Source organism: Astatotilapia calliptera, chromosome 10, assembly GCF_900246225.1.
Source record: "Astatotilapia calliptera chromosome 10, fAstCal1.2, whole genome shotgun sequence".
Classification (NCBI taxonomy): domain Eukaryota; kingdom Metazoa; phylum Chordata; class Actinopteri; order Cichliformes; family Cichlidae; genus Astatotilapia; species Astatotilapia calliptera.
The window spans coordinates 13,579,634-13,605,087 of record NC_039311.1 but is presented as its reverse complement, the minus strand read 5'-3'; the positions used below and the strand labels follow the sequence as shown (position 1 = coordinate 13,605,087).

The following is a 25,454-nucleotide window of genomic DNA, read 5'->3' as shown; positions in this document are numbered from 1 at the left end:
TCCGGTTAAAGCAAACTTCGGCTTCATGTGATCCGGTCTTCCCTGAGTCGCTCTCGCGGTGCTTCATGGTTTCTTTTTTTCTGTGATGCATATGTAATTCACACTCTCCTCCTCAACACATTTTCTTTCGGTCTAATTCCTGCTGTCTTCACACACACACACACACACACACACACACACACACACACACACACACACACACACACACACACACACACACACACACACACACACACACACACACACATGCATACACTCACGCACTCACCCACTCTCCCTCTCCTTTTCTCTCTCCTTCACTGTCCCCTCCCTCAGTTCTTCCTCTCCATCCTCGGCTGTTTCGCTGTCTTATTCTCCGTTTCTCTTTTTCCCCTTTTCTTTCCACAGTGTGACCCCCCCTCTTTTTTGTTAATCCCACCACCCCTGCCTTCCATCTCCATCCTCCCTTTTCTCCATCTCTTTTTGTATTCATCCCATCTTTTCTCTTTCTTTTCCACCGTTCCTTAGATAGACTCACACCTTTCCTTTTCTCTGCTCTCTCTCCCTCTCTTTCTCTCTCTTATACTAAATTCTAAGACCACCCTCTCTCCTCTCTTCTCTTTTTTTCTCCTTTTGCTCACTCTCTCTATTTCTCTGTGGCCCTCCCCCTCCCTTTTCATGTTTCCCCCCTCCCTCCATCCTCTCTTTCCCTCGCTGGTTCAGTTAGTCAAAGAAGAGATTCACGGAAGGAGAGAAAAGGGGGGAAAGGCAGGACGAGAGTGAGAGCGCAGGAGTGGGGCAGGCTGGGGAGAGGGGTGTGGGGTCTCAGCCCTCTGTCGTGGGGGGTTGGGGGGGTTGAGATACACCCCGATATTTGTTTTAAGTACCATGGACTGCCTCTGCATTGTGACTACAAAGGTAAGCCTATCTGTTGTTCATTACTCTAGCTCTATGTGTGCGTGAAACAGAGTGAGAGGCACCACAACTGGAACTGAACCGGGAAGAAAGCAGCCAGCTTCCTTCTGCCATCTCTCAATTGTGGGAATTTGCTGTCTTCATGACATTTCTCGTGTTGTGCATTGTTTCGATCTTTGTGTTCGTTTTGAGCATTTGAACATTTCAGAAAAGCCTCAGTGCGAGCTGAGCTACCTGACTGAACACTCTTTGATATCTCCCTCTCTAGATGACCCTCTCTCCCACTCTCTGAATCTCCTACTCCGTGTCATGCTTTGTGAGTGTATGAACAGGGGCTGGCTGACCTGCGTGGATGTAGCGAAAGCGGCAGAGATCTGATCCTCGGGTTGCCTGTGTGGGGCTTTGTGTCATGCCCGAGCTGCAGAGTGTGTCAGGCAGAGACCATGGGAGGGCACTATGCATGCTAATATTCCTCACAATTTCCAGCTGCTTTGTCCTAAACTCGACCGTAAGCACACGTGAAGCTTACCCACTGTGCAGCTGCAAACATCTGCAAACATAATGTATGAGCCACATGTTATATCACACACATGCGCTGCTCCAAGGAGCCAGTACTAGACATGAGACTGACTAGAAAAGGGAACATGAAGTAGCTTCAAGTCTGTTGTCCAAGCCTATTTGTTCAGATGTCCAATACCTTAAGACCTTCAGATCATATATATATATATATATATATATATATATATATATATATATATATATATATATATATATATATATATATATATATATATATATATATATATATATATATATATATATATAATTTTCTGATGGACATACCTACACAGCTGCACACAGATTCAAAAGGAGGTGAGCAGTGTACTATAGCAGCTGAACCTGAATGCAGATTCTGGCAGGAAGTGATGACAGAAAAAAGAGGAAAACAAAAATACACGCAAACACACACACACACACAGGCGTGTGAAGGTGCTGATCATCTGAGATTTCCATTTGTTCTTAATTTGTGGAGCAGGCGTGAGTGCAGCTGGTCCTTTCAGATGTATTACGTAAACTTGCGCTTAACTGTGGCACATTACATTCATTTGCTTATCAAGCTCTCAGTTTCCGTGGCAACAGAGATTAGTGGTTAAACACAGATAAGTAGGTGCAGTCAGATGAGGAGGGAGACACACTGCGCGCGTGTACAGCAAAGTACATTAAACACATTTTTTGTTTGCGAATTTCACACCATTTCACGTCCTTCCCTAATGACAGAACTTCCACACAGGTAGCTGCTTTTTGGTTCTGCAAAGCAGTTTTTGTTACCTTGCACCGTGCAGTGTGACAAATTTATTGAGAGAGAGAGAAGGGGGGCAGGAAAGGGAAATTTCAAGGTATTTCTCCTCCCTGGAACACCTGCACCTTGTGCATTTTGTTTTACATCACTGAGCTTAGGACAAGAAGAAGAATAAGACTGTAAGTAAAAGACCACGGTTGGTAACTGTGGGTTTTTCACCCAACCAGTTCCAGAATTCTGCATCGCTTTCAAAGTGTGAAAAGACTTAGTGTAAAGCTGGCACAGAAAACCCAAGTATTGCCAAGAACTTGTGAGACAGATGGTTGGTTTATAAAAGGAAAGGTGAGAGCGCATAGATGTGCAAAGTTATGCACCGACTGATTGGCTAAGCAGCTCTTGGACTGGCAAATGAAATGGCTATTCTTGGAGTGCCTAGATGACCGTTTCACCCAGAAAAATGAGCTAAACCTTTGTCACTGGGGATTGTTTGTTAAACACTAACCAGATATTCACAAGAGAGCCTACGGTTCACTTGGATATGCCACAAAACTTGGTGTATTCCTTTAAATGCGCATTATTAAACTTTAATGGAGGCAGGCTGAACTGCAGGTGAGGAGTGTGGCTTGCCACCACGTAGCAGATGACGGGCGAGCAGCTCCCTGAGCGAGCTGTTCCGTGACACCCACGTGCTGTATAACAAGTTATGTGAACAATGCCGCGTTCCCGTGCAGGTCTTTGCACAAAGTTTTTGTGTGTGGGTGAAGCCACAGTCAGCTGGTGAGTGACAAATATCTGATACCACTACACAGAGCACACCAACTAGAACCGGAGCACTGCTGTGCCGTGCTCTTTGACGGTTAAAAGGCATCCCCCACTGAGTCGGTGGGTTGAGTATTTTGGCGAGAAAAGTCAGGCTGAGAAAGGATGTCTTTGAGCGAAAGAACCAGAATTAGTAGAAATTTGTGAGGAAAGCCCATTTTGGATAAAAGATGATTTCATCCTCAAGGTAAAAGTGCAAAAGTTGTGTCCCTTTCTTTTTTTCTTACAGTTGGCCTGGCCTGTATTTATATAGCGCTTTACTAGTCCCTAAGGACCCCAAAGCGCTTTACATATCCAGTCATCCACCCATTCACACACACATTTACACACTGGTGATGGCAAGCTACATTGTAGCCACAGCCACCCTGGGGCGCACTGACAGAGGCGAGGCTGCCGGACACTGGCGCCACCGGGCCCTCTGACCACCACCAGTAGGCAACGGGTGAAGTGTCTTGCCCAAGGACACAACGACCGAGACTGTCCAAGCCGGGGCTCGAACTCCCAACTCTTGAGCCACGATCGCCCCGTTCTTATGACGCTATTACCTTTCTCTATCCTTCTACACTGACAGGTTCAAGTTTTGGCTTGGATAAAATTTGAAGTAACTGCAATTTGACTGTAATCTTTTTATTTATAATTCATGGAGCAAATGACCAGGAAACACTCGGCATTTCAATCGATTCTCCTGAGCGAATTGGACTTTTTAGCAGCTTATGTAATTTTCTGCTCCTTCCCACACTAAAATCTCTGGGAAAAAAAAAAGCAAGCAGTAAATTGCAACATATGATGCTGGTGAATCATACACAAGTGTCATTACATAACATTTAGAACTAGAATATTAGGGCATATCGAGGAGACGTCACAAGATTTATATTTAGTTGCGTGGCTGACAATACCTTTGACTCTCCCTCCCTGTATGGCACTGAGTCAGAGAAGGATGGGTCGGTAATTTGAGAGGCGCGAACACAGATGATGCGCATAGTGAAAAGGATTTATGCTCGAAAAGCAACTAATCTTAATTCTATCTTTGAGAAAATTGCTGCAATAAATCCACGTTCTCCTGTGCGGTACAGAGCACATGCAGTGCATTTCTGTTGCCTCCTCTTCTCTAGCCTTTTTTGATCATCACTCTTTTCCCTGTTGTCACTCTCAATCCACTTCCTATTTCTACAGACCTTTTTTTGTGTGTCCTTTTTGCCTCCTTCACCCCTGTAATCCCTCTCTCGGTCCTCTCTCCCAGCCTCCTCTTTCCTTTATCTCATTTTACCTCCTCCCCCCCATCCCTCCCACTCTGCTCACTCTACTCCTCCCTGCTCTCTGCTCTGTAGCTTACCTTCTGCCCTCTTCTTCAGCACTTTCGAGGCTTCCCTAGTTAGTGCCTTTTTTCCTCCAATGAATTATACATTTGACAAGATGTAGTCAAAGTCAGCATCTTCGCGTGCGCTTGATTGGTTTCATGTATGGCTACATCATGAGCATCTTCTTCCCTGGATTTGGTTTTACCACTCACATTTTTTTCAGTCTATATAAATATTTATATAATGTGAATGTGTGTTTATTGTGTGTGCGTGTGTGTCTGTGCGCTTTCAAGGATAAAAAGCTTATGGCTGCTGTATCTTACGCTAGCCCCGAGAGTCTCCAAAATGGAGTTACAGTATAAGCTAAACCCCTCTGCTCGCAAGTCCTTTTGAGCCTCCTCAATATTTTTTCAAGTCATCCACCTTAACAAGCGCCCATTCACCATACCGTGTGATGCCAGTATGAATGTGTGCAGCAGTGTGTGCTGTGTGTCAGGATTAGTGATCCAGTGGAGAGCTCAGATGATCTCCACTCAAGGGCATGAACATCCATCAGGCCTTTGTATGCAGCCACAGAGACACTGATCCTGCCAAGTGTCTCCCAGGGCACAGTGTGCGAAGCAGAGCTTGCCCCAGTGCAAGACCGATGCCATGACTGCACTGTGCTGAGGGTCTCTGCTGGTCAGTTAAAAAGCACAGCAGAACAAATTTGTAGCTGTATAGAGACGGACAATTTATTTATTTATTTCCCCCTTCGATTGCTCTGTCGTTATTTCTGCTCAAATGACAGCTTGCTTTTGTGCTTGAGATGAAATACTGGAAAAAAATTCAGGGGTTAGCCATGATCTCCGTTCGTCTTTATGTATGTATTGCACCACTCACCCACACGTTCATTTGTTTTACCAAAAGAAAGCCACGTACACCTACATGATCAGACAGAATGCATGCAAGCTGTGGAGCATTTCGCTCTAGTGCAAGTAGCTTTTGCACTGTGGATTGAAGCCTTGCTCAATTTAAAACTATGAATTTTTTGCCAATAAAACCCATTAGATTCAAATAAAGAGGAGGTATAAGATCACCGCTTCATATATTTGTATAATAATAATAATTATAACTAAGAAAGTCAAAATGCTTCATATTAAGTTTTTTTCCCCCAAATCGTATGCCCATCAGTTGCCTTGTTTCACTATCTTAAGCCTGCAGAGTCAACACTTCACGTATGAGTATATTTCAGCTCCTTTATGATGCTCATCATCCCCACCAGGCGCTTTAGCCAGCAAGAAGGCTGTTAAGAGCTTCTCTTTGTCAAATGCACACAGCACAATCTGTGCTCCTGCTTCTGCTGCTTCACTCTGCTCCACTGTTTCTTACGGTGAGAGAATGAGCAAAGCCTCATCCTTTCTTTTGAACTCAAATGGTTTGGTGCATTAGGTGGATATTCTGGTAGGGTAGATGCTCAGTCTGTGTCTTTAGTGCTTTTCTAGTTTCTCCTTTGAGCCTCGTTTTGGGCAGATGGCTACTTCTTTTGATTTAATAGGGCGATGTAACGTTAAACAGTGAACACGTATTTAAGCAACCTTTCCATTTTGTGCACTAAGAGTGCCACCTCCAAGGGTCTGATGCTCATTTTCATTGTTTTGGCTGTCAGAATCATCGTCCATCCTCAAATTGTCCACATGACAGATGACAAATTAGATATATCATTGCTTGTTTGGGTTGGACACTTTGTCATTTCACATTGAGCGAGAAGGCTAATGGGGAGCCGTGAGCCTGCTACGGTAGACCGTAAGGAGGGCAGTGGCTGTCAGCTACACCGCTCCGTTCTGAGCAAACAAGAAACACAACAAAGTGTCGTGGCAACCTGGAAAATTCAAAATCAATAGCAATGAGAGTGTACATCTAATGATGTTGATAGAGTCGATAGAGGAGGCTCTGTCATCCTCATTAGGGTCAAGGAGGGTCAGGTTGTCGCTGGATCCTTATGTAATGACACATTATGCCCACATTGTAGGCTTTTTAGTTAGAGATCATATAACTAGCATGTCATATGTGGGGAAAAGAGGAAGGTCAAATAAAAGTGACGAAAACAAGAAAGCCAAGCTGATATCATTGATGTGGACTTGCAACAGCTTTGCAAGCAGGATCCTAATTTCTTAGAGAGCTGATTTTCTTTTTCTTTTTCTTTTTGTAATACAGCACACAATGACATCTTGTGGCACATTAAAAAACTACAGCAAAGAAGCTCATGACAGTCTGATTAAGGAGTATTCATACACATTTCACATGCCAGTACCCTACATATGTGAAGCTCGGATGCTGCATTGGCCTATGCCAAAATATATATATATATATATATACACACACACACCTACACCTACACACACACACACACACACACACTCACACTCACACACACACACACACACACACACATATTTATATATATACATATATATGCATGTAGGGCCCTGTGTGTTTCCTCATAATTTATAGGGAGCATCTGAATTACTGTATCAGTGATTCATGAGCAGTCCCCCTGTCACAGGCACTCACATTCACAACAATCTCATCTGAAATTCAGGTCACGATTTTGGGGGTTTCGAACCTCCTGCCTGGCAAAGAGCACAAGACTGAACAGAGTGCAAGTCAAATTCGAATTATATGCTTAGTAACCCTAATGATAGACCTCGCTGCCTACATGTGTGGCTTTGGCCCTGAGTAGACACGGCACACGACGTGAGCTAATGACGCTATGAGAGTTCAGACGTAGTGACACCCAGCACAGTAACGCACAAGTGCACATATTTTCTCTGATTTGTTTGTCTCTGGCTTTGTATCTTCATGTTCCTCTTATAGGTGATGTCAGTTGCCTAGCAACCAAGCAATCAGGGCCCGATTGTTGCCATGACAACGTGGCAGGGGTATCATCATGGAGAGAATAGAGATGAAAGGAGGAAGGGAGGGAGAGAGGAGAGAACGGGAGAGATAGAGAGAGATACGGAGAGAGAGCGAGAGAGAGATACGGAGAGAGAGAGAGAGACCTGCCATTGAAGGGTGTTGATAATGTGAAGCCCACAGTGTGCAGGTAGGAGGATGACCTCTGTGTAGGCGCCGGCAGAGGATGCTCATGAATGCAGAGAATAGAAAATTAATGTTTGGTCTTATGTGGCTGGATTCGCGGGTTACACAGCATTTAACACTCTTCTAACGGGCTTCACTCCAGATGGAAATGTCACGATGTGCTTGAGTTGTCTTTAGTTACAGAGAGCGAAGCCGCGCAGAAGCCACAGCTCACTGTGTCGCTGAGATCCAGAGGGCTGTGGGCCTAACCTCTGCAGGTGTCATAACCCATCCATCACCCAACAGCCATCCACTGTAAAACAGTCCAGTGGGGTCATGGTGCATTTTACTCTGTTTATTCCCCAACCAAATTTTGACGCAGCTGAAGTGCAATTTATGATGACAACTAAGCCTGGAAAAGAGTTATATTTAGTTAAAAATTTGGGCAATAACGACTGATCAAAGACCACTCAAGTTTGTCTGAGATAAAAGCTTGAATGGCTACTACATAATAACAATTGGACAAGCATCAGCTGTTATTAGCGATATCAGTATTTTGCATTAAGTCACGATGCATTCCTTAGAGAAAAGTTGTCTTACTCATTCATTGTTGACTTTATTAATGTGCAGCTTCTGGCTAAAGGGTGATGATACTGCTTCTAGTATACCTGTAGACAAGATTGTGATGTGGATAGAGGAGTGTAAGTTATTACTTAAGAATTTGTACAGTTTGATAGAGTGTCTAATGCTTACGTAAGAAACAGTATTTGCTATGGTTATATACAGAAAACAGACAGTATAAAAAAATATATCTAGAAACACGCTTCTTAAAGCAATCTCCAGGTCTTTGTGATGTGAAATGATTGATAAGATAAACATGAATTTGCTCATGTATCCTTGCGTAGGGATATGGGTATCAAAAAAAATTGTTTTAAAGTAAAAATACATTCTCATAACACCAGCCATGCAATTTACCAGTTATCACTGTGCTAGGCTATTGTGAAGTGATAAGGTGAGGAAGTATCACAGGCTATATTAAGATGCTATTTGCACCTAAAGTGAAAATTGTGATAAAAAAAAATATCCTTTATATAGAAAGAGACCTGAGCATTCAGACAATGCTGGCAGCTACTCTAAAGGTACAAATTACACAGACTCATCTGTCCCACCTAGGAGTATTTGTAATTAAATCAGCTTTCATGTTAGAGTTTAAAAAGCTACAACACTAAGAGAAGGTCCGATTCATTTTAACCTTTAGAGGTAAAGAGCTGAACGTCATTTCATATTTGACACACATCTTCAACAACTTCGGTGATCAGCACCCAAATATTTTTGCTACATGTCTATTATTAAATTTTATGTGCTTTATTAATTGATGCTATTGCAATTTAAAGAAACTAGGCTTCATCGCTGCAAATTCAACAAAATGTTGGATCGCTGATTTTACAGCTTGCCGTGCACCAGTTGATTTCACTGTGGCAAAAGTTGTTACTATCCAATAAAAATATAAATATTCAACTTTAAAAAATTATTTAAAAAAAACAGATATTCTCTTTAGAAAGCAAAACTGGAAGCTGAAAGCAGAAAATGTTGGTATTTTTTCTTGCCTATATAAGAAGGGATTAGCTGGTTATCAACTTGCTGTCAGCTATTTGACCAAATAAACCTTCAAAGTGTTCAGTCCCCGTGTAACAGCGGTGACATGGACATTTTTTCACTTCCCTAAAACATTCTAAACCTGCGTGAGCTTATTTACTCATTTATTTTATCTTCCGTGCTAAGCACATTGAGATTGCGTGCAATGCAATGAGCTATCTAGAAACAATTGCTATTGCCGTTAAAAGAGTGGAGGTGAAGGTGTACCCAGAGAGTTCACATTTGCGTCAAACACGCTCTCACGTTAGGTGACGTCTGTGTGCTTAATGGTGAGGCAAAGAGGGAGCAAAGAGCAGAGTGAGTGGAAGCATACTGTAAAAAGGAAAAAAAAACCAACCCAAAAATCATAGAAAAATAATATAAAAGGTTGTCTCTCTGCCTGTATGTCCCCTTCCCCCTTCCCTCCCTCCCTCACCGGCGGTGGCAAACATATTTTCTGAGTCACGGCTGGAGCAGGCAGCCGGTCGTCTCTTTTCCGACCCTTGCCTTTAACACCAAGATACATCCAACACCAACAACTCTCTGCTTCCAGGAAAACTCTCTCTCTCTTCGTCTGCTACGACACCCCCCCCCCCCCCCTTCCCTCACTCCCCCTCCCTCTTTTTTTTATTCCCCCTTCCCCAGCCTCCCATCTTTCTCTCTCTCCCTCTCTCTCTCTTTCCTTTTCTCCCCATCTCTCTCCTCCTCTACTGCGGGTGTCTGGGAGGCTGTTTTTCCTCTGTCTCTTGCTCATGAAGGGCCGCACTAAGCTCCCTTCTCTCTGTCCGTGTGTGGTAGGTAAATTCACCTCTCTGTTTGTGTCGTTCTTCTCCTTCCATCCCTCTGTTGCTGCCTCTGTTTTGCATGTTAGCTCAAAGTCTGCTAGTCGTTCTGGCAGGCTTAGAGGAGGTCTCTACCTACATCTGTGCATACTGCATTGAACATGCTTGTAATCTGCTCCAGTGTCATGGATTAATCAAAAAATATGTGTCTGAGGAATTTTTTATTTTTTTTTGCTCTCCTTGTACGTGTGCTCTGGGTAGGTTTAATCATCCAGTTTGGGTATTACGTATGAACATGGCCCGGCACGTGTGGGTGTGTATGTACCAGTGAGCATGTTTCGAAATGCAGAAAGAGTGAAACTCTAGCAGACTTGTTGATTAAAGCATTACAGATTCATGCATGCATGTCTTTTATTCTACGTCTGGGTTGGTTCCCGCCTGTGTACGTCTGGGGATAATTCATATTCTTATGCACTTCTCTTCCCCCGAGGACTCTGGGACATTAGGCTAGTGTCCTTCTCAGATAAGGAAAATCATCCTGTTTAATCAGCTGGCATCGCTTTGAAAAAAGGTCATTTCATTTTTAGGGTTACAGTAAAGACTCGTGACCAACATCAGGTTAATGGGACACAGAGGCAAGCAAATGGGTTTTCTTCTCATGTCCTGGTTACATCCCTACGTGCTGAAATACAGTTATTGAAGCAGTCGTGCAGGTTTGTGTAAAAAACAGGGCTACTCCAGCCTTAATTAGCTGACATGATGAGTCTCTACTTTGGCTGATCGAGTGTTTGGGACTAAGATGCCATTTAATGCAGTTCCACAAGCAGAAGCCACTGTGTATGCACATGTATGTGTTTGTGGTCGAACAGCGCTTTGAGCTGGTCATTATGGTGTATTTGACAGGTTGGACTGCAGATTTGTAGCTCAAGTAGGTCTGATTTAGGAGAGCCATTAAATTTACGGACTTGTTGATTAGAATACGAAATGCAGTCTACACAACGTGGGGCATATATAATGTTTTTTTGTTTGTTTGTTTTAAGTGTGCCAGCATGTTGGATTTTAAAAGGAGTAGATTAAACGATAGCTTGATGCAATTTCCCTGATTTAGTGCACAAAATGTTTAAAAAAATTATATACATCTCAAGAACTGGAGTTTGATGTTTTGATAACCTTTTTTATTATTATTATTATTCTGGTTGTTTACCTCAGTTGTCAAAGACAACAGTCAGTCAGACTGTCCTACAGGTGCACATGTGTCAGACATCAAGACATGAGTAGACCAGCCACTTCAGGTGGTCCACCATGAGATGCAAACTTCAGAAGTACTCCAGGAAAGTTTCAGAGGTTGGAATCAGTGTGCATGAGTGATGCACAGACCAAAGTATATACATATATAAAGAAATGCCTCATAATCCAGTGCATCTGTCAAACACAGCAGAAGTGGTGTTATTGATTGGATGTGTAGCACTGCTGGTGGAGTCGCTTGATGATTTTGCTTCTAATTGCAGCAGCGCGGTGATCAGTACATACATTAAGACTCCTCAGATCCAAAGGATCGCATTAGAACACGAGGAACAATGATCCAGCAGCAAGGCAGTCTTAAACATTCACCAAAAGCAATTTAGGAGGAGTCATGAACTTGACCTGGAGTTCAATTGAGATCCCAAACAAGCAAGAAGTGAAGATGGCTGCAATCCAGGAGGACCAGAGCATCATGTAGGCGTGTGATCGGGCAGTTGTCTGCGTGACAAATTTAGTTAAACTGGTTTGATCACATTAGGGGACCATATTTGAAAATGGTTGCAGCCTCTACATAGTTTACTTTATGTGGATGTCACTGCCCTGACATTGAACTGAAAATACCATAGAGGTAGCATGCGTGAAGAGCCAACTTTGCTCCAGGTAGCAGAAACAAAGTGAAAATACAACTTCTCCATGCCAGTGCACGCCACCACATGTTCAACATCATGCTATTTCATTGTCTTATTTCATCACCTTGTACAGCTTTCTAATGGGTTTACTGGGCCATGACTGGCCAGGTGATCTACTCCATCATAGCTCAAACAGGATGCTGATGGGAGAGCAGATTTCTGTCGTATGTTTTTCCTTTCGTTGTTAGTAAAATCTTACGAGGCCCGACTCGTTTGTTAGTTTACTACCTCTGCTCAACCAGTCGCTCTTTGTATGATTATGAAATGTGTCTTTGCAGCAGTTGTTTTGCACATTTGCACCGAGCATGATTATACTAATGACAACTGACCGTGACAACCGAGACTGAAGTTATCACGTATTTCCAAAAATCAGAAAGTATAAAAATGATCACCTCCTTTTACTGTTAGTCCTCATTCTGTTTAGAGCAATGGTGATAATATCTCTTGAACTAAACACTGCTTGCTAGATAACACAGAAGACACTTACAGCAAAGTGATAATTACTATGTTCGCTTAAGACACTGCTAGTCGGGCAGCTTTCTACCGTTATTTTAGGAAACTGTTCAGCTTGTCATAAAGATAGATCTATGCTGGCCGTTCAAACTACGCCTACCAGCCACAACATTAAAACCTAATATTATGTGGAGCCCCCTAGCGCCAATAAAACAGCTCTGAACCATCTGTGATTGCAGGTACCAGGATATTAGCTGTAGATCAATTAAGTCCTGTGAGTTGTAAAGTGGATCATATTAGTTTTTCCCACATATCTAACAGATGTTTGAGCAGGACTGACATGTGGAGAATTACAGGACAAGTTAAAGCTCTTTGTTAGGTTCTTTATTACAGTTGAAAGATGCTGTCTTTGCTATAAAGGTCTGCTATAATGGCCTGCAACACTGTTTAGGCAGGTAGTGCATTTCATGCAGCAAACATCCTCATGAATGCCAGGACCCAAGCTTTTCCAGGAGCACACTGACCAGAGAATCATGCTGCTTCTGACATCTGCCTGCCATGTGCATGCACCCAGCTCTCACCAGAGCGTTGTGCAACAGAACATGATTCATCAGACAAGGCCATCTTCTTTCACTGCGTAACTTCTGATGCTCCAGTGTAAGGGATCTCAGCAGTGGACGGGGGTTAGCATGGGCCTTCTGGCAAACCGGTGGCCATACAGCCACATACTCATGTACCGCAACCAGCTTTAACCCTGTAACACCAAGTTATTGTGATCTCAACATCATTACACTGATGTTTTTTTGTTGTTTTTTTATTTGTCAGAAGGTTCAATAAACAGTTTGAACAGGTTTAAATAGAAAAATTACATTTTTTTTGGCAATTATTTCATATTTCAGGCTTTGCAGGGTCACAATTTCTAGCAATTTCAGCTCAGGATATCAACCCATCAGTTAGCCTTTGCTCCCTATGTGCATCTGTGAGGCTCGGACACCTATGCCCCTGAAGACAGTTCACATATTTTATTTCCTTAGACACGTTTTATAGGAAATTACCACTCCAGATGAGCTGACTGGGTCAAAATCATTTGAATCCTTATACATCAGCTTAAGGTTAAAGGCATGTTCACTAGCTGCATACCATATTCCACCCTGTAACAGGTGCAGCCAACAAAATAACAAAATAATGTAACAAAATAACTGGTTGCATTCACTTTACTTGCCAGGGGATTTAAATATTATGTCTGATCTGTATGTATTTGAGTGCTATTCATAAGAAACTGGTATTTTCTTGTCTATTCATAAGAAATTAGTGTTTTCCTGCCTACAGTAGCAGCCTGTACCAGTAAACATATGTCAGTTCAGTAACCACGACCATAAAAGACCCTCATATCAATTTTGCATTCTGATTACCGCTAACAGCTTCGTCTAGCAGTCCCAGTCTTCAAAACCCATCCCCTGCGGCACACCTATGAACTCCTTTATTCAAATGGGAGTGGTGGGAAAATGGAGCATAAATATATCCAGTTAGATTTACCTGGCAGGTTGGTTCCCGGGGGCTGTTCTGTTTTAATCATCTTGGTTAGAAGCTGTTCCATGGCTGACCAGACTGACGTCCTGCTGAGCACACTACTTGCAGAGCCAAAGCAGCGCGTGGTGCCGTCTTTTGTTGCATTTCTTCAGAGGGGGATCCAAAAGAAATCTACTTTTACTCTGACAGTCTGTCAAAAGTATAAATGAATGCGTACACATAACAAATGCGGAGTTGTGTTGCCACGGTGTGGTTCTGTGCTCCAGCGCAATTTATTCAGTTCCATTCGATACAGTGTTACAATATGCAATGAAAAGTATTACCCATTAAATGAACTCCTGTGAGTCCTGGCCATGGTCATGCTAAAAAACTTACAAAACACAACAAAGCAAATTTCACATCTAATTATAGAGTAAGCTGCATTCACACCCCAAGGGAAAGAAAATTAAACTAGCCTAAACTAAACTGTAGTCTTCTTCCATCTGCTGTTACAAAAATAGTTCAGTGAGGAGAGAGCCTTGCTTCTGCAGTTACCACAGAAACCATGGCAAGGTTCGTCAGCTCTATGGAAACACCACATGAAGAGAAGCACATGGAAACACTACTCACATGAGATCACTCCATGAAAAAAAGAGCTGCGTTAAAATTCCTGTGGCTGGTGTTTACTTGTTAGTGTAGAAAATAGCATTTATAAGCTTTATCGTGGTGGATGTGGCTAAGGACTTTGATATTACAAACAGGTCATGGTTTCACACAGACAGGCACAACATATTTGCCACCAACACCTTAAAGGATACCTGATATAGTAATTTTGAGCTGCATATTTTTCCAGTCCTTGATTCTAATAGTGTAGCTTTTCATGATTCAAGTTTAAAATAATGTCTGAAACAGGCTTTTTTAGCTCCTTGTCCTTTAAGGTCCCTATCTCTTTAAGACTTCTTTCTGATTGGCTGTCCTTTGCAAACAGAAGATTTCAACAGCAGTTGGATGGGACTTCTGCGCTCTCGTTGACATTGTGCTGCTCTTCATGATGGCTTCAACGCAGTGAAGAGCTCAACATAAAACAAGGAAAGCATGACAAATATGAAATAAGACTTATTTTATTAAAATCAAGTCTTGCAGAGTGACATATTACGTCATCAGCCAGACATTGCATTAGCATGTTCGCGGCATGGCTGCTTTAGCAAGACGACAGGCTATGGGAGGGCTTTCGGCACGTGGGTGGTGGTGTTTTACATCGGACAGATTTTAGTGCAGGTTAGAGCCTGACGTGATGATCCAGATGATCTTTTATGCGCATCTTTTCACATTAAGTCTCAGATGGAGGGGAGGGCAGCAGGCAAAGGATCGTCTCTGTACTGTGGATGGCACACTGCTGTTTGTGTTTAGTGTGGGAGGAGGCACAGCAGAACCAGAATGTAATACAGACTGTGAGGCTATGGTTGCAAAGAATTGGACCAGTAGCTGCAGTTAGACATTCTTCTCTCATCACAGGAAGAGAATTATCCGCACGCTTTTAAGATTACGACGTGACAGCGTGGATGCTCTCATCCACTTGAAGGGTGGTGCGGACAACTTCGATCCCATTTTCCCCCTTAAATAGTTCTCCCAAAAGGAGAAAAACAGTGCATTCTAGTGGCTATGTATTTTTTCTTTTAGCTTTTTGAATGTGTTGAAGGGATAATGCACGCACCATACTTCATACATAATGGATTGCTCCAAGTCAACGCTGTTGGTGATGACTCCATTTGGGCATGTAATATTTATACAGCTGGGTGAATTCGCAAGAGAGAAAACCAGGAATATCCTATCTGAAACCTAACAGTTTGCCTTTACTACAACTTTTGTGTCCTGCTGTTGCACCTGCAGGTTACCTTTAGCTTTGTGCAGCGTTGGGGTCAAAGAAAGGGTTTTTAATGATGACAACAAGTCCAGTTTAACTTTCTCTGACACTAAAGAGTAAATTCATAAAATATTACACTCAAATGCATCTCAGCTAACATTTTGCTTCTAGTAAATTAGTTTTAGCTCGCAGGCCTCTTTGATATGAAATTATGCCTGTAGATGCTGCAGGACTGTAGTCACTAAACAGAATCAGATATTCACACAGAGAACTTTAAGATATTGTTGGTTCTGTGTAGGTGTGAATACTATTATTCTCACCTTGTGTGTTTTCCTAGTCAAGAGAGCTGAGGCAGTCTCGGAGCCTCGGGAGATTCCCGTTGTGTTTGCGTTTCAGTTCCGCTGTTCCGGTGTCAAAGCTGCTGAATGCTGGAGGTAATGGAAGGCTCAATAGTAGAGAATTGTTCTGGAAGTGTGATATACATTGGTTTCACCCCAGTTTGCCACCTTCTGTGACAGCAGTTCTACACTTTCAGTGAATGCAAACACTAAAGCTGTAATTCCTTGTAGGTTTTGCCTCAACAAACAACTATTTAGAGAGCGGGCCCAGACAGAGCAAAACTATTTTGTCATCCATGTTTCACATGTTCTATCAGTTTATGGCTTTTTATAAAAATCTAATTGGTAGATGTTTGTTTTGATTTATTTCAGAACGGTGTATTATACAGTAATGTGGGCTTTGTAGGCTTTGGTATGGTCATGTTAACTTGGTAGTCCAAACCTATGTTTTAGAGATTTCAAGAAACAATCGGCTGCATGGTTCAAAAGAATGCAACCCACCATCATACTACAATTTCGACACCTGTAACTTGCACGTAAGCAATCCACTAAGCAGTGGATGACTATACAAGGGGATTAGATCAGACGGCAAGTATTCCCCAATTGGAGATCCCTAACAAAGTCAGCAAAGAGCACATTTGGCGTTGGTCAGCTTGAAACTGTATTTTTTAAATGATTAATGCAAATATCATGTTTTCTGGAAAGCTGCAGGGAACTCACTTTAGAGGCCCTTTGTGTGATTTTTCCTTTTCCCAGATCTACAGTATAGATTTTGGAGAGATACACCAGGTTGAAATAAACCACAAATATGCTTTAATTCAAAAACAGATTATAAAGTTTGGAAAAACTGTTATGCAATGGCCACAATCAACTTTATGGTGTCATTATAAATTGGTTCTGATATGGATAACATATGGAATAATTACTCTGCATACATTTACATTTGGTGAAAGGTTTGAAGCTAATATTATTGTTATTTCTGTTGGCTGGACTTACAAAATATGCTCTAATTCATAAATCTGAAATGTACGGTCTATAGGCAAAATGAAGCAAGATCAAAGTGCATTCATTGCTTTATTTAATTTTGAGATGTTTATGTATATGTAAGAGTCTAATAAATAGAAAACAGCAATAAAATTTAGCTGACTATAGTTGGCGGAGTAGGATCTATTGATCACACACATCTCAAAAACGAGGTGAGCTAATCTAAAAGCAAGGACATGCTATGCATGTTAGATGGGGATGTGGGAAGATTAACAAAGGCATCAATGTTGCATGAATTTACATTTTCACACAATTAAATGTAAATCAATCAGAATTTCAGCTTTGATTTTAGCTTTAATGTAAACTTTTAGCCAACCACCACAGCTAGTACGGAAAATCTGGCTCTAACCTCAGGGCAGACTTCACAGGGTTTTAGCCACTCACAGCGTCAGTGAGGGGCTCTTCTCGTGAGCTCACTGTATTTCTTTAAATTCTCTGTCCATTTGAGGAAGACCTGTCACGTGTCTCGCTTGTGTCGCATGTAATAGTAGCATGAGACACCTGCTTTTATGAAGACAATCACCCGTGACAGAAACAGTCCTGCTATAGAGCCAGTGACCAGAAAGCTGCTGGCAAGAGGACTGTTTGTTAGGGATCTGCCACCCTTTGCAGATGTTGTCATGGAAACACTCTTTTGGGGTTCTCTCTCTCTCTCTGTTTCTCTCATACAATGCAGCATTAGGATGTTAATGCTATACTCAAAACAGTTCAGGTTTCCATGTGACTCCCACGCTTACATAATACTGTAGTTGAAGGGAAAAGCCACTTACAGTATGCCATAGAAATTATACTGTGCCCATGCTACATTGTACTTATTATACAATACCTGTGTACCCATGTATTATACTGTACCTACGCTGATAATTTATGACGTTAGTCACATCAGTTTTTGTGTTAATTGCATGTTAATACACTTAAGTGTTGCATAAAATGGGTCACTTCTACTGTATATGTTGGCTATACACTGCATATTAAAGATGGATGCTTCTTAGTCTGGTGGCCACTGGCCTAAGCCTCGAGTTAAGGATCTCGGTTTTCCTAAATGCTGAGTATGGCTAACTACAAAGCAGGGATAGAGCATGTTCAGATGGTAATAACTTTGAAATCACATGGTAACCTCTCATAATTAATTTTATTCTGCGTTAAATAAGACTTGCAACGATACCATTAACTCATCATGAAAGTGTTTATTGATGTATCAAACCACGTAAGAAATGGGCATTGTAGTCTTTTATAGTCTATGCAAACAATTCAAAGCTACCACACAGTACAGTAGCAAAGTCAGCAGTTTTGTTTTGCCTTTGAACCAAAGCTACACAAAAAATAATCCATGATTTGTGAATTATGCGCGTGTAAATTGCTACCAGATGTCCCCACTGGTCATAAGAAAGAAAGCAGGTTTCAAGGATTTCTGCCTTCCAGATCTGAAACCTCCATGTCTATGTACAATTTATAGTTATACTTAAAAAGAAGGGGGAAAAAAGACATTTCTATGTCTACATATTTTTAACGAAAGCCTTGAGAGGAATCCCAGGCATTCCTGGGTTGTTTATTTGGAGGTTTCTCTATTAGGAGAGAAAGAATAGAAAATAGTTCATGTCTTTTTCTTGCCAATGATATATAATTTAGACCTGTGATATGAAGGCTGATTTGAACCAAACTGAAATGAGACAGACTTCTGATTAGATGATTAGTTATTGATATTGTGACAGTACTCTTTAAAGAAAGTTACTTTCAGAAGGTGGAGTATTGCCAGGGGAACACAAACACACATAAAAACTGTGTGGATGTAATTCAAGTGGAGGAGTAGAGGAAAACGCGTGGACTACCCTTGTGTAATTTTGAAGAGGTGGCCTACTAAAAGTCTGTTACTCACAATCTTTTCCAGTATACAGTCGGCAATGTGAACTATCAAAGGGCATTCACCGCTGCAATTGAGGACAGACTTTCAGTTATTATGTGCATAAATATATATACATTTCCATACATACAGAGTACTAAAAGACAAATGTGAAGCAAGCAAAGACTCAGATGACTTATAAAACAGAGCATTTATGTGATCAAGGATTCTCTGCTTATGTTGATGATTACTCCCTGAATCACATGACCAAACTAGAAACTTTTAATTTCTACACACGTCTTTTTTGGTCATTGAGAGAGTTAACTCTAAAAGAAAAAACATTTTTAAGCAGCTGGCACTATATTCTAATTCACACTGTGCTGTAATGACCTCCCCATGAAGATCTGTGATAAACCTGCTGATGTCTTTAGCACACTGGATATCTCCAGCTCTATAGGTGGGAGATAAGGGTTTTAAAAAATATATATCAGCAGCACACTGGGATATCTGGAACGGTTTCTGTGTTCGATTTAACGCTGACGTCACCCGGGAGCATTGAGCCCTGCGCCGCAGTCGGTCCTGAGATGAATGCACAATATTCAAATCTTCCCTACCTGGTTCTCTCACTCCACCCTGTGGGCTCACCATGCCAGCACAATCCCACGAAGGAGTGGAGACCATCAAAATACCAAATGAATGAAATGAAAAACACATTCATGTTGTGACAGCTGTAAAGTGTGTGTGTGTGTGTGTGTGTGTGTGTGTGTGTGTGTGTGTGTGTGTGTGTGTGTGTGTGTGTGTGTGTGTGTGTGTGTGTGTGTGTGTGAAAGAAAAAGGGACAATAACTTATTGCTATTGTATTTTATTTTGAAAACACTATTTAAAAAAAATCAAGAGTAATTTTAAAATTGATTTAACTTTAGGTTGATTCATTTTTTGTTTGTTTGTTTTGTTTGTTTTTTGTTTTTTAGTTCTGAACAGGCCCAGCGAAAAATAAAGGCCCACTTTCAGCACTTCCGTTTAGCACAAGTGGCACTATTCCCTATAACAACCATCCAGATCATGCGCAGTGATAGCTGAGAAAATCCAAAATAATGACACATATAAATACTAACACAACAGCAAGAGAGTCTCAGCTTGTCGGTCCTAGTTTACGTCACTATTTTACACTATTACGACATTTAAGACTGGGCATGTGTTTGCTTAACGTGAGGATCATACATCGCTGACCATGTGAGCAGGGTGCTTTGAGGGATACGGTCAAACACCGTGTGCTGATGAATGAAATGAAGACGTTTCGCATCCCTCCTCCTGAGTTGAGGGGTTTCAGCACCTTGGACAGCAGCCTACACGCCATTTTCCCGGTGATCCATCGGGGGGCGCAGCAATCACGGTGTTACATGTGGAGGAGAGCGAGGATATTTGTGTAGCATCAAAAAATGCTCCCCGGCATTCACTGCTCTCGCTTTGATACTACTCCACTACTACTACTACAATTTTCACGCAGACTCAAAGGATAATTGATAATCGCTCTCGCGTCACTCTCTGCGCGGATTTCCTGTGAGATTCCTGCTGCGCTTTACGTCCAAACTTTACGGCTCAATCAAGTGAAGCGCGAGGACAGAGAGAGACGCGGGGGGTTGGTGGGGAGGGAGACGCTATAGCTATGAGTGACGCTTGCTGTGCTCAACCTCTGGACAATATGGCAACGTACAGGCAGCAGTCGACTCGTTAAACGTTAACGTAAAGTAAATGTAAAAATAAACGAACAAATAAAGCAGGAATACACCTCACGCTTCAACGGGGCAGCCCGCCCATTAACGGGTACTACCGGCCCCACACGCCCCCTCCAGCTTCCGCGGCTCTCGTCTAAATTGCACCGTGGCTCTGAGTGAGAGGCGGCGGACCGACGAGCTCTGGTGCTGTCTGCCTGGTGTGAGGGCTTCGGACTGATGTCTCTGCCTGTCAGGAATTTAAAGTGTCTTTCTCCGGTCATGTGCCAGTGTAAGGTCATCTGCAGCAACCGGACCCTGTCTCTTATGTTCGGGTGTAAGGTAAGGCTGCAGCAGCAGCAGCGACTCTCATCTGGATGCACTTTGTTCAGACACCGAACAAAACCGAGCAAAAGGCCTCTGGGAGAAATTAGCTTTCTTTCCTTTTTTTAAATTATTTTTTTTTATTTTTTCAGAGGGGGAGGGTTAAAAGCCATCTGAACCGCGCTTTTTTTCCCCTTCCAAGTGCAAATCCACGATAGTAATTAGTGCAGTGAAGTGACTTGGCCATATGTCTTGAGCCAGCAAGCTTATTCACATCTTAATACCTTTGCACCGCCGAGTGGTCGGGGTTTTCGTGCTCAGATGGTCGATTTCATTTTACACATAGCATGCTACGGCATCGCTGGCAAGCACTGTTGTGTTTAGTGTTAGCTGCTGTTCAGCGTGAATTCACAGTCGGATGCTGCTTAATGAATGGAGCATCACTCCCTCCTGTATTTCTCCTCCGTCTCCATTGGGCAGGTCACGGTAGGGCTTGACCACAGGTTCACTTTGCATTCCAGCAAGGGAAGATGCATGTTGTGCTTTTGACCTTGGAAAAACCACTTTATTGCTCAGGGCCACTTAAGTAGCCTTCATCCTTAGAGGAAGCTGCAACAGAACAGAGCCTGCTTGGAGTAGGGTAACATGAACGGAGAGTAGCCTGTTCTTAAATCAGACCCAGAGGGTGATGTTTGCTGTTTATCAGGAAAAATCAGGCAGTTTTTATTTTCTTGGATGTTTTTTTTTTTTTGGTGTTTGTCTGTTTTCCATCATGATGAGAACGTGTAATCCGAAGAGAGGACATTGGGCATTCATTCACTGATTCTCTGATTGTCCAGATTTTCCTCCCTCCATCCCTCCCAACTTCAGGTGTTTCTAGTATTGCAGCCAGTTCAGAGTTTCCCTCCACATGGCACACTAATCTGTTAGCTTTACAAAGCCAAATCCGACTACACCGCTCTGCTCTGGCCAGTAATTGTCGCTACACTTGCCAAAATGGTGTGTACATGTGTACAGAGCTCCAGTTAATTGTTTGTAAATTCACTGCTGATGTTTTGGTTCGTGTTTTGTCTTGTCACTAGAATCCAGTTCACTTCCTAGTTTGTGGCTAGAAGATAAGACAGCTCGACATCTTCGTCGTATCCTACTACCTGCAACTATTTGAACATTTTGTCTGCTGCAAAGCTGGTGAGGTTTTACGTGGGTGTTTCCTCTTCGTGTCTCTGAAAGGGTGGTCCTGCTGTGCTCAGTATTGAGTTTACTAGCAGAGATAATCCCATTTGTCCCCATGCATCACTCCCTCCTGGCTCATATCCTCCTCTGCATCTCCATCAGGAAAACCACACCTTCCTGGTGGAAAACACATCAACATTCTTCTTCCAGTGATTCAAGCTGCGTCTTCTGTAGTCATGCCCATCCAAGTGAAATGCAGTTCCACAACACATTTACTCTGTCGTAAAGAGCAGGTTTCAGGTGGGATTAATGACTCAGTTAAAGCCACTTGTACAGTAATTCTGTTTTAATAGATCTGGCTTCTAAGCATGGGATTCTTTTCATTTCAAGTGTAATTTATAAGCAATTATTTTAGTTGAGATTGTTTGGGAACTTTCTGGTAAGGCTGTCTCTATGATGCCACTGGTAACTGTGTTGGAGCTGGCTTGTTTTGGGGGAAAACACAGGAATCATCAGTGCATTCAGGACTAGCCTCAGCATTGTTCTTTCATGTGCAAACAGTGTATAGATGCAGGTTCAATAGCCCTCCAGCAGCTTGTGTCCAGTCAGTTGCAGTCTCGTGGGGAGTTGTTATAGGTAGGGCTTAATTTGGATCTCTGGGATATACAGTGTATTGGATCAATATTTTTTTTTTACCTCATATCATGTATTTGCACCCTTTGCTCTCAATAAACCTCTATGTTACACTAGCTACCACATGACCGGTCGTTTTCCAAGGGCTTTCAAGGTGATGTATTTGCATAACCTTTGTTCTTAAACAATGCCCGGCACAAATCCACTCAGTCATTTTGAATACAGTGTCTTAATTAAAAAGGTCTTTCTATGGCTGTAGGCACTCAGCAGTGCTTTAATGGGCTCTCTTATGCTTAATGGCCATTGATGGCCTAGCAACATTCAGTCAAGACGGCCTGCCTCACTTTGTCTTTAAGCCACAATCTGGAGCGGTACTTCTACTAAAGCCCGTGCAATGTAAACAGGCCAAAGAATAGAGTTTTAAAATCGAGCGTTAGTGCAATGAATGATTTATGACACAGGTATCAGCGCGCCTTCATCTCAGTGTCAAGATCTGTAATCAGCTCACCCCGATAATCAATTTCCGCTGTGTCTGTATTGGAAAATAAACAAAAAGAAAAGTCATTCATTACCAGCCCCCAAAATTTTAAATGCACAGAAGTAATTATATAGAAAGGAGATAGCAGAGAGGATATATTTGGGGCACTGATATCACATTCACCATGCTTAATGTCCCTGTTTTTATAGTCTTGCAAATACACTTCTTCCTATGGATTTGACCTATTTTACTCTGCTGTTTGTGTCGCCTTCTTTGTTACAGAGAAATGAGCCCGAGCTCAGCAATAAGCTTGAGGATTCCCATCACTGTAGTGGAGTGTACAAAAGTTCTTCTCAGGTCTAAGATTGAACCATTTCCTTTATGTGCTTATGTGAGCCAAAACACCACACTGTGTTATGAGAGAGGCACATTTATGGTATGAAAACTAAACCTATTCTGAAACTGACCTTACCGAGTCCACCTATCAAGGTCATGCAAAAAATAAAAAATAATATAAAATACATAAAAGTCTAAGAACAATCTAAAAGAGGAAGCTGTTGTTCATAAACATAAACTGCATCCCATTAATGGGATGGTGGTAGACAATACAGTTTTTAATTTAAACAGCTCTAATATTCAAGCTTACCAACATGGCACTTTCCAAATGCAACAGTCACCAGAGTTAGAGATGCAAAAATGATGGCGGAGCCTTTGATTAACCAGTAGAGGCCCTTGTTACAGTTAATGGTACTGATTTTACTTTTAAGCTAACTTTATTGATTGGCAAACACAAAAAGGACCAGAACATTACAAATGAAAAACTCACCTCGCTGAGCATCTGGCACATGGATATGCATCATCAAACATTAAAATTAAATCCATTTTTAGCCTCGCTGTAATGCAAAAAGATTCAGAGTTGCTTTACCCTCCAGGAAGTAAACATTCACAGAAGGCACAAGCACGTAAATAAGCTCAGCATTTGTCTCCGAAAGCCAAAATGAATCACTACCAACTACTAAACATGAAATACATTTATTTTTGATGTTCAGCCATTTAAAAAGCCTCTTTCCTTTCGAATTGTGGTATAACAAGGTAACGCTTTTTATTCTATGCAAGCCATTAAGAAATCAATGCATTTCATCGAGGCGCTTCATTTGCAATATTTATTGTTGGTACTTTTAAATCTACCATCGCTGCATTTTCATTTCTAAAGAAGTACTGTGGTAAAATGGCTTCTCCATGCATGATCGTGTTTGTGGACAAGTCAGAGAGTGAGGGTTAATGTTGCAACCCCCATTACAAGTGCACCATACGTGAAATCGCATGTGGTCAGCAAAAAAACCCCAAAAAACATGGTGTGTGCATGCTTCTGTGGACCAAGTGAAAGGAGATGAAACGATCATCACTGCTGAGCTGTGTCTGACCTGCAGACTTGCAAAAATTTATTTATTTATTTATTGCTAATTAAGGGTAGCATGGCATGACGTACTCCTCTCAGTGCAGCGAATATCCAACACACCCTTTTATCCACGGGGTTGCACTTAAGCTGTCAGGGCTCTGCTCGTTGCATTGCCTGCACACACTGACCACCAGAAATCTAGTCAGCTGTAGGCTCTGACTCTAGCTTCCTCACGTGTCACGAAGCCAAAAGGAGGGAGCATGTTTGCTCTCCCTTCCCTCCCTGTCTGATCTTGATGTTTCCCTGTGTGCATTAATGCCAAGCATTAATTCAGCAGTCTGCATTTACTTCCATTTACATAATGATAAATTTCACATGAGCTGGCCTACTACTGCAGACTCGTGCAAGTGTTTCTTGCCTCGCAAATAAGTGTGAAGTTCCAGTGAAAGCAGGCTCTAGACAGACACAATGCCCCCCCCCCATGCCCAGCCCTTTGCAGAAGTGCCACAGCCGAGCACCCACTATGGCAACATATACTGTAACTCTGATCTGATTATTGCGTTTGAGGATGATGCATCTGTGTGGGTTTTATCAATGATGAATCATCCCACAGACAGGAAATTCAGAATGTTATTAGCATCAACACGAACATAAATTAACAAGCAAAAAGACTGAGATTTGAGGAAAGTTAAAACCGCACTAAACGTGCGCCAACTAACTGCTAAGGTTGTTTTATGGCCTTTTATGTTTCATTGTGATATGGAAACTACTTTCAGCTGCTTGCTTACCACGAGGGTTCCCACAGCAGGAAGCGCCGCATGTTTGATTTAGCAGTTTTTAATGCCAGCTGCTGTTCCTGCAATGCAAAAGGAGATTTGAGTCATTAACCAGCAACCTTTTGCTCGCCAAGCAAATGGTTCCACTCTGATATAAAAAAGCCTGTTTTTTTACAGTGGTTAAAATGGGAT

At 42.1% G+C, this 25,454-nt stretch overlaps 1 protein-coding gene across 4 annotated transcripts in view; it reads left to right on the top strand.

Annotated features, from left to right (window-relative positions):
• The first annotated feature begins 597 nt into the window (after window positions 1–597).
• dlg4a (discs, large homolog 4a (Drosophila)) overlaps window positions 598–25,454 on the top strand; it is a 60,931-nt gene continuing 36,074 nt past the window's right edge. For 2 of the 4 annotated variants that reach the window (XM_026181399.1, XM_026181398.1), the window contains exon 1: window positions 19,749–20,821. In XM_026181399.1, the coding sequence (XP_026037184.1) occupies window positions 20,720–20,821 (102 nt within the window). In that variant the 5' untranslated portion in view covers window positions 19,749–20,719. Of the gene's footprint in view, window positions 898–9,720; window positions 9,801–19,748; window positions 20,822–25,454 lie in introns of those variants that run through there. The other 2 variants (XM_026181401.1, XM_026181400.1) reach the window with 2 other exon arrangements.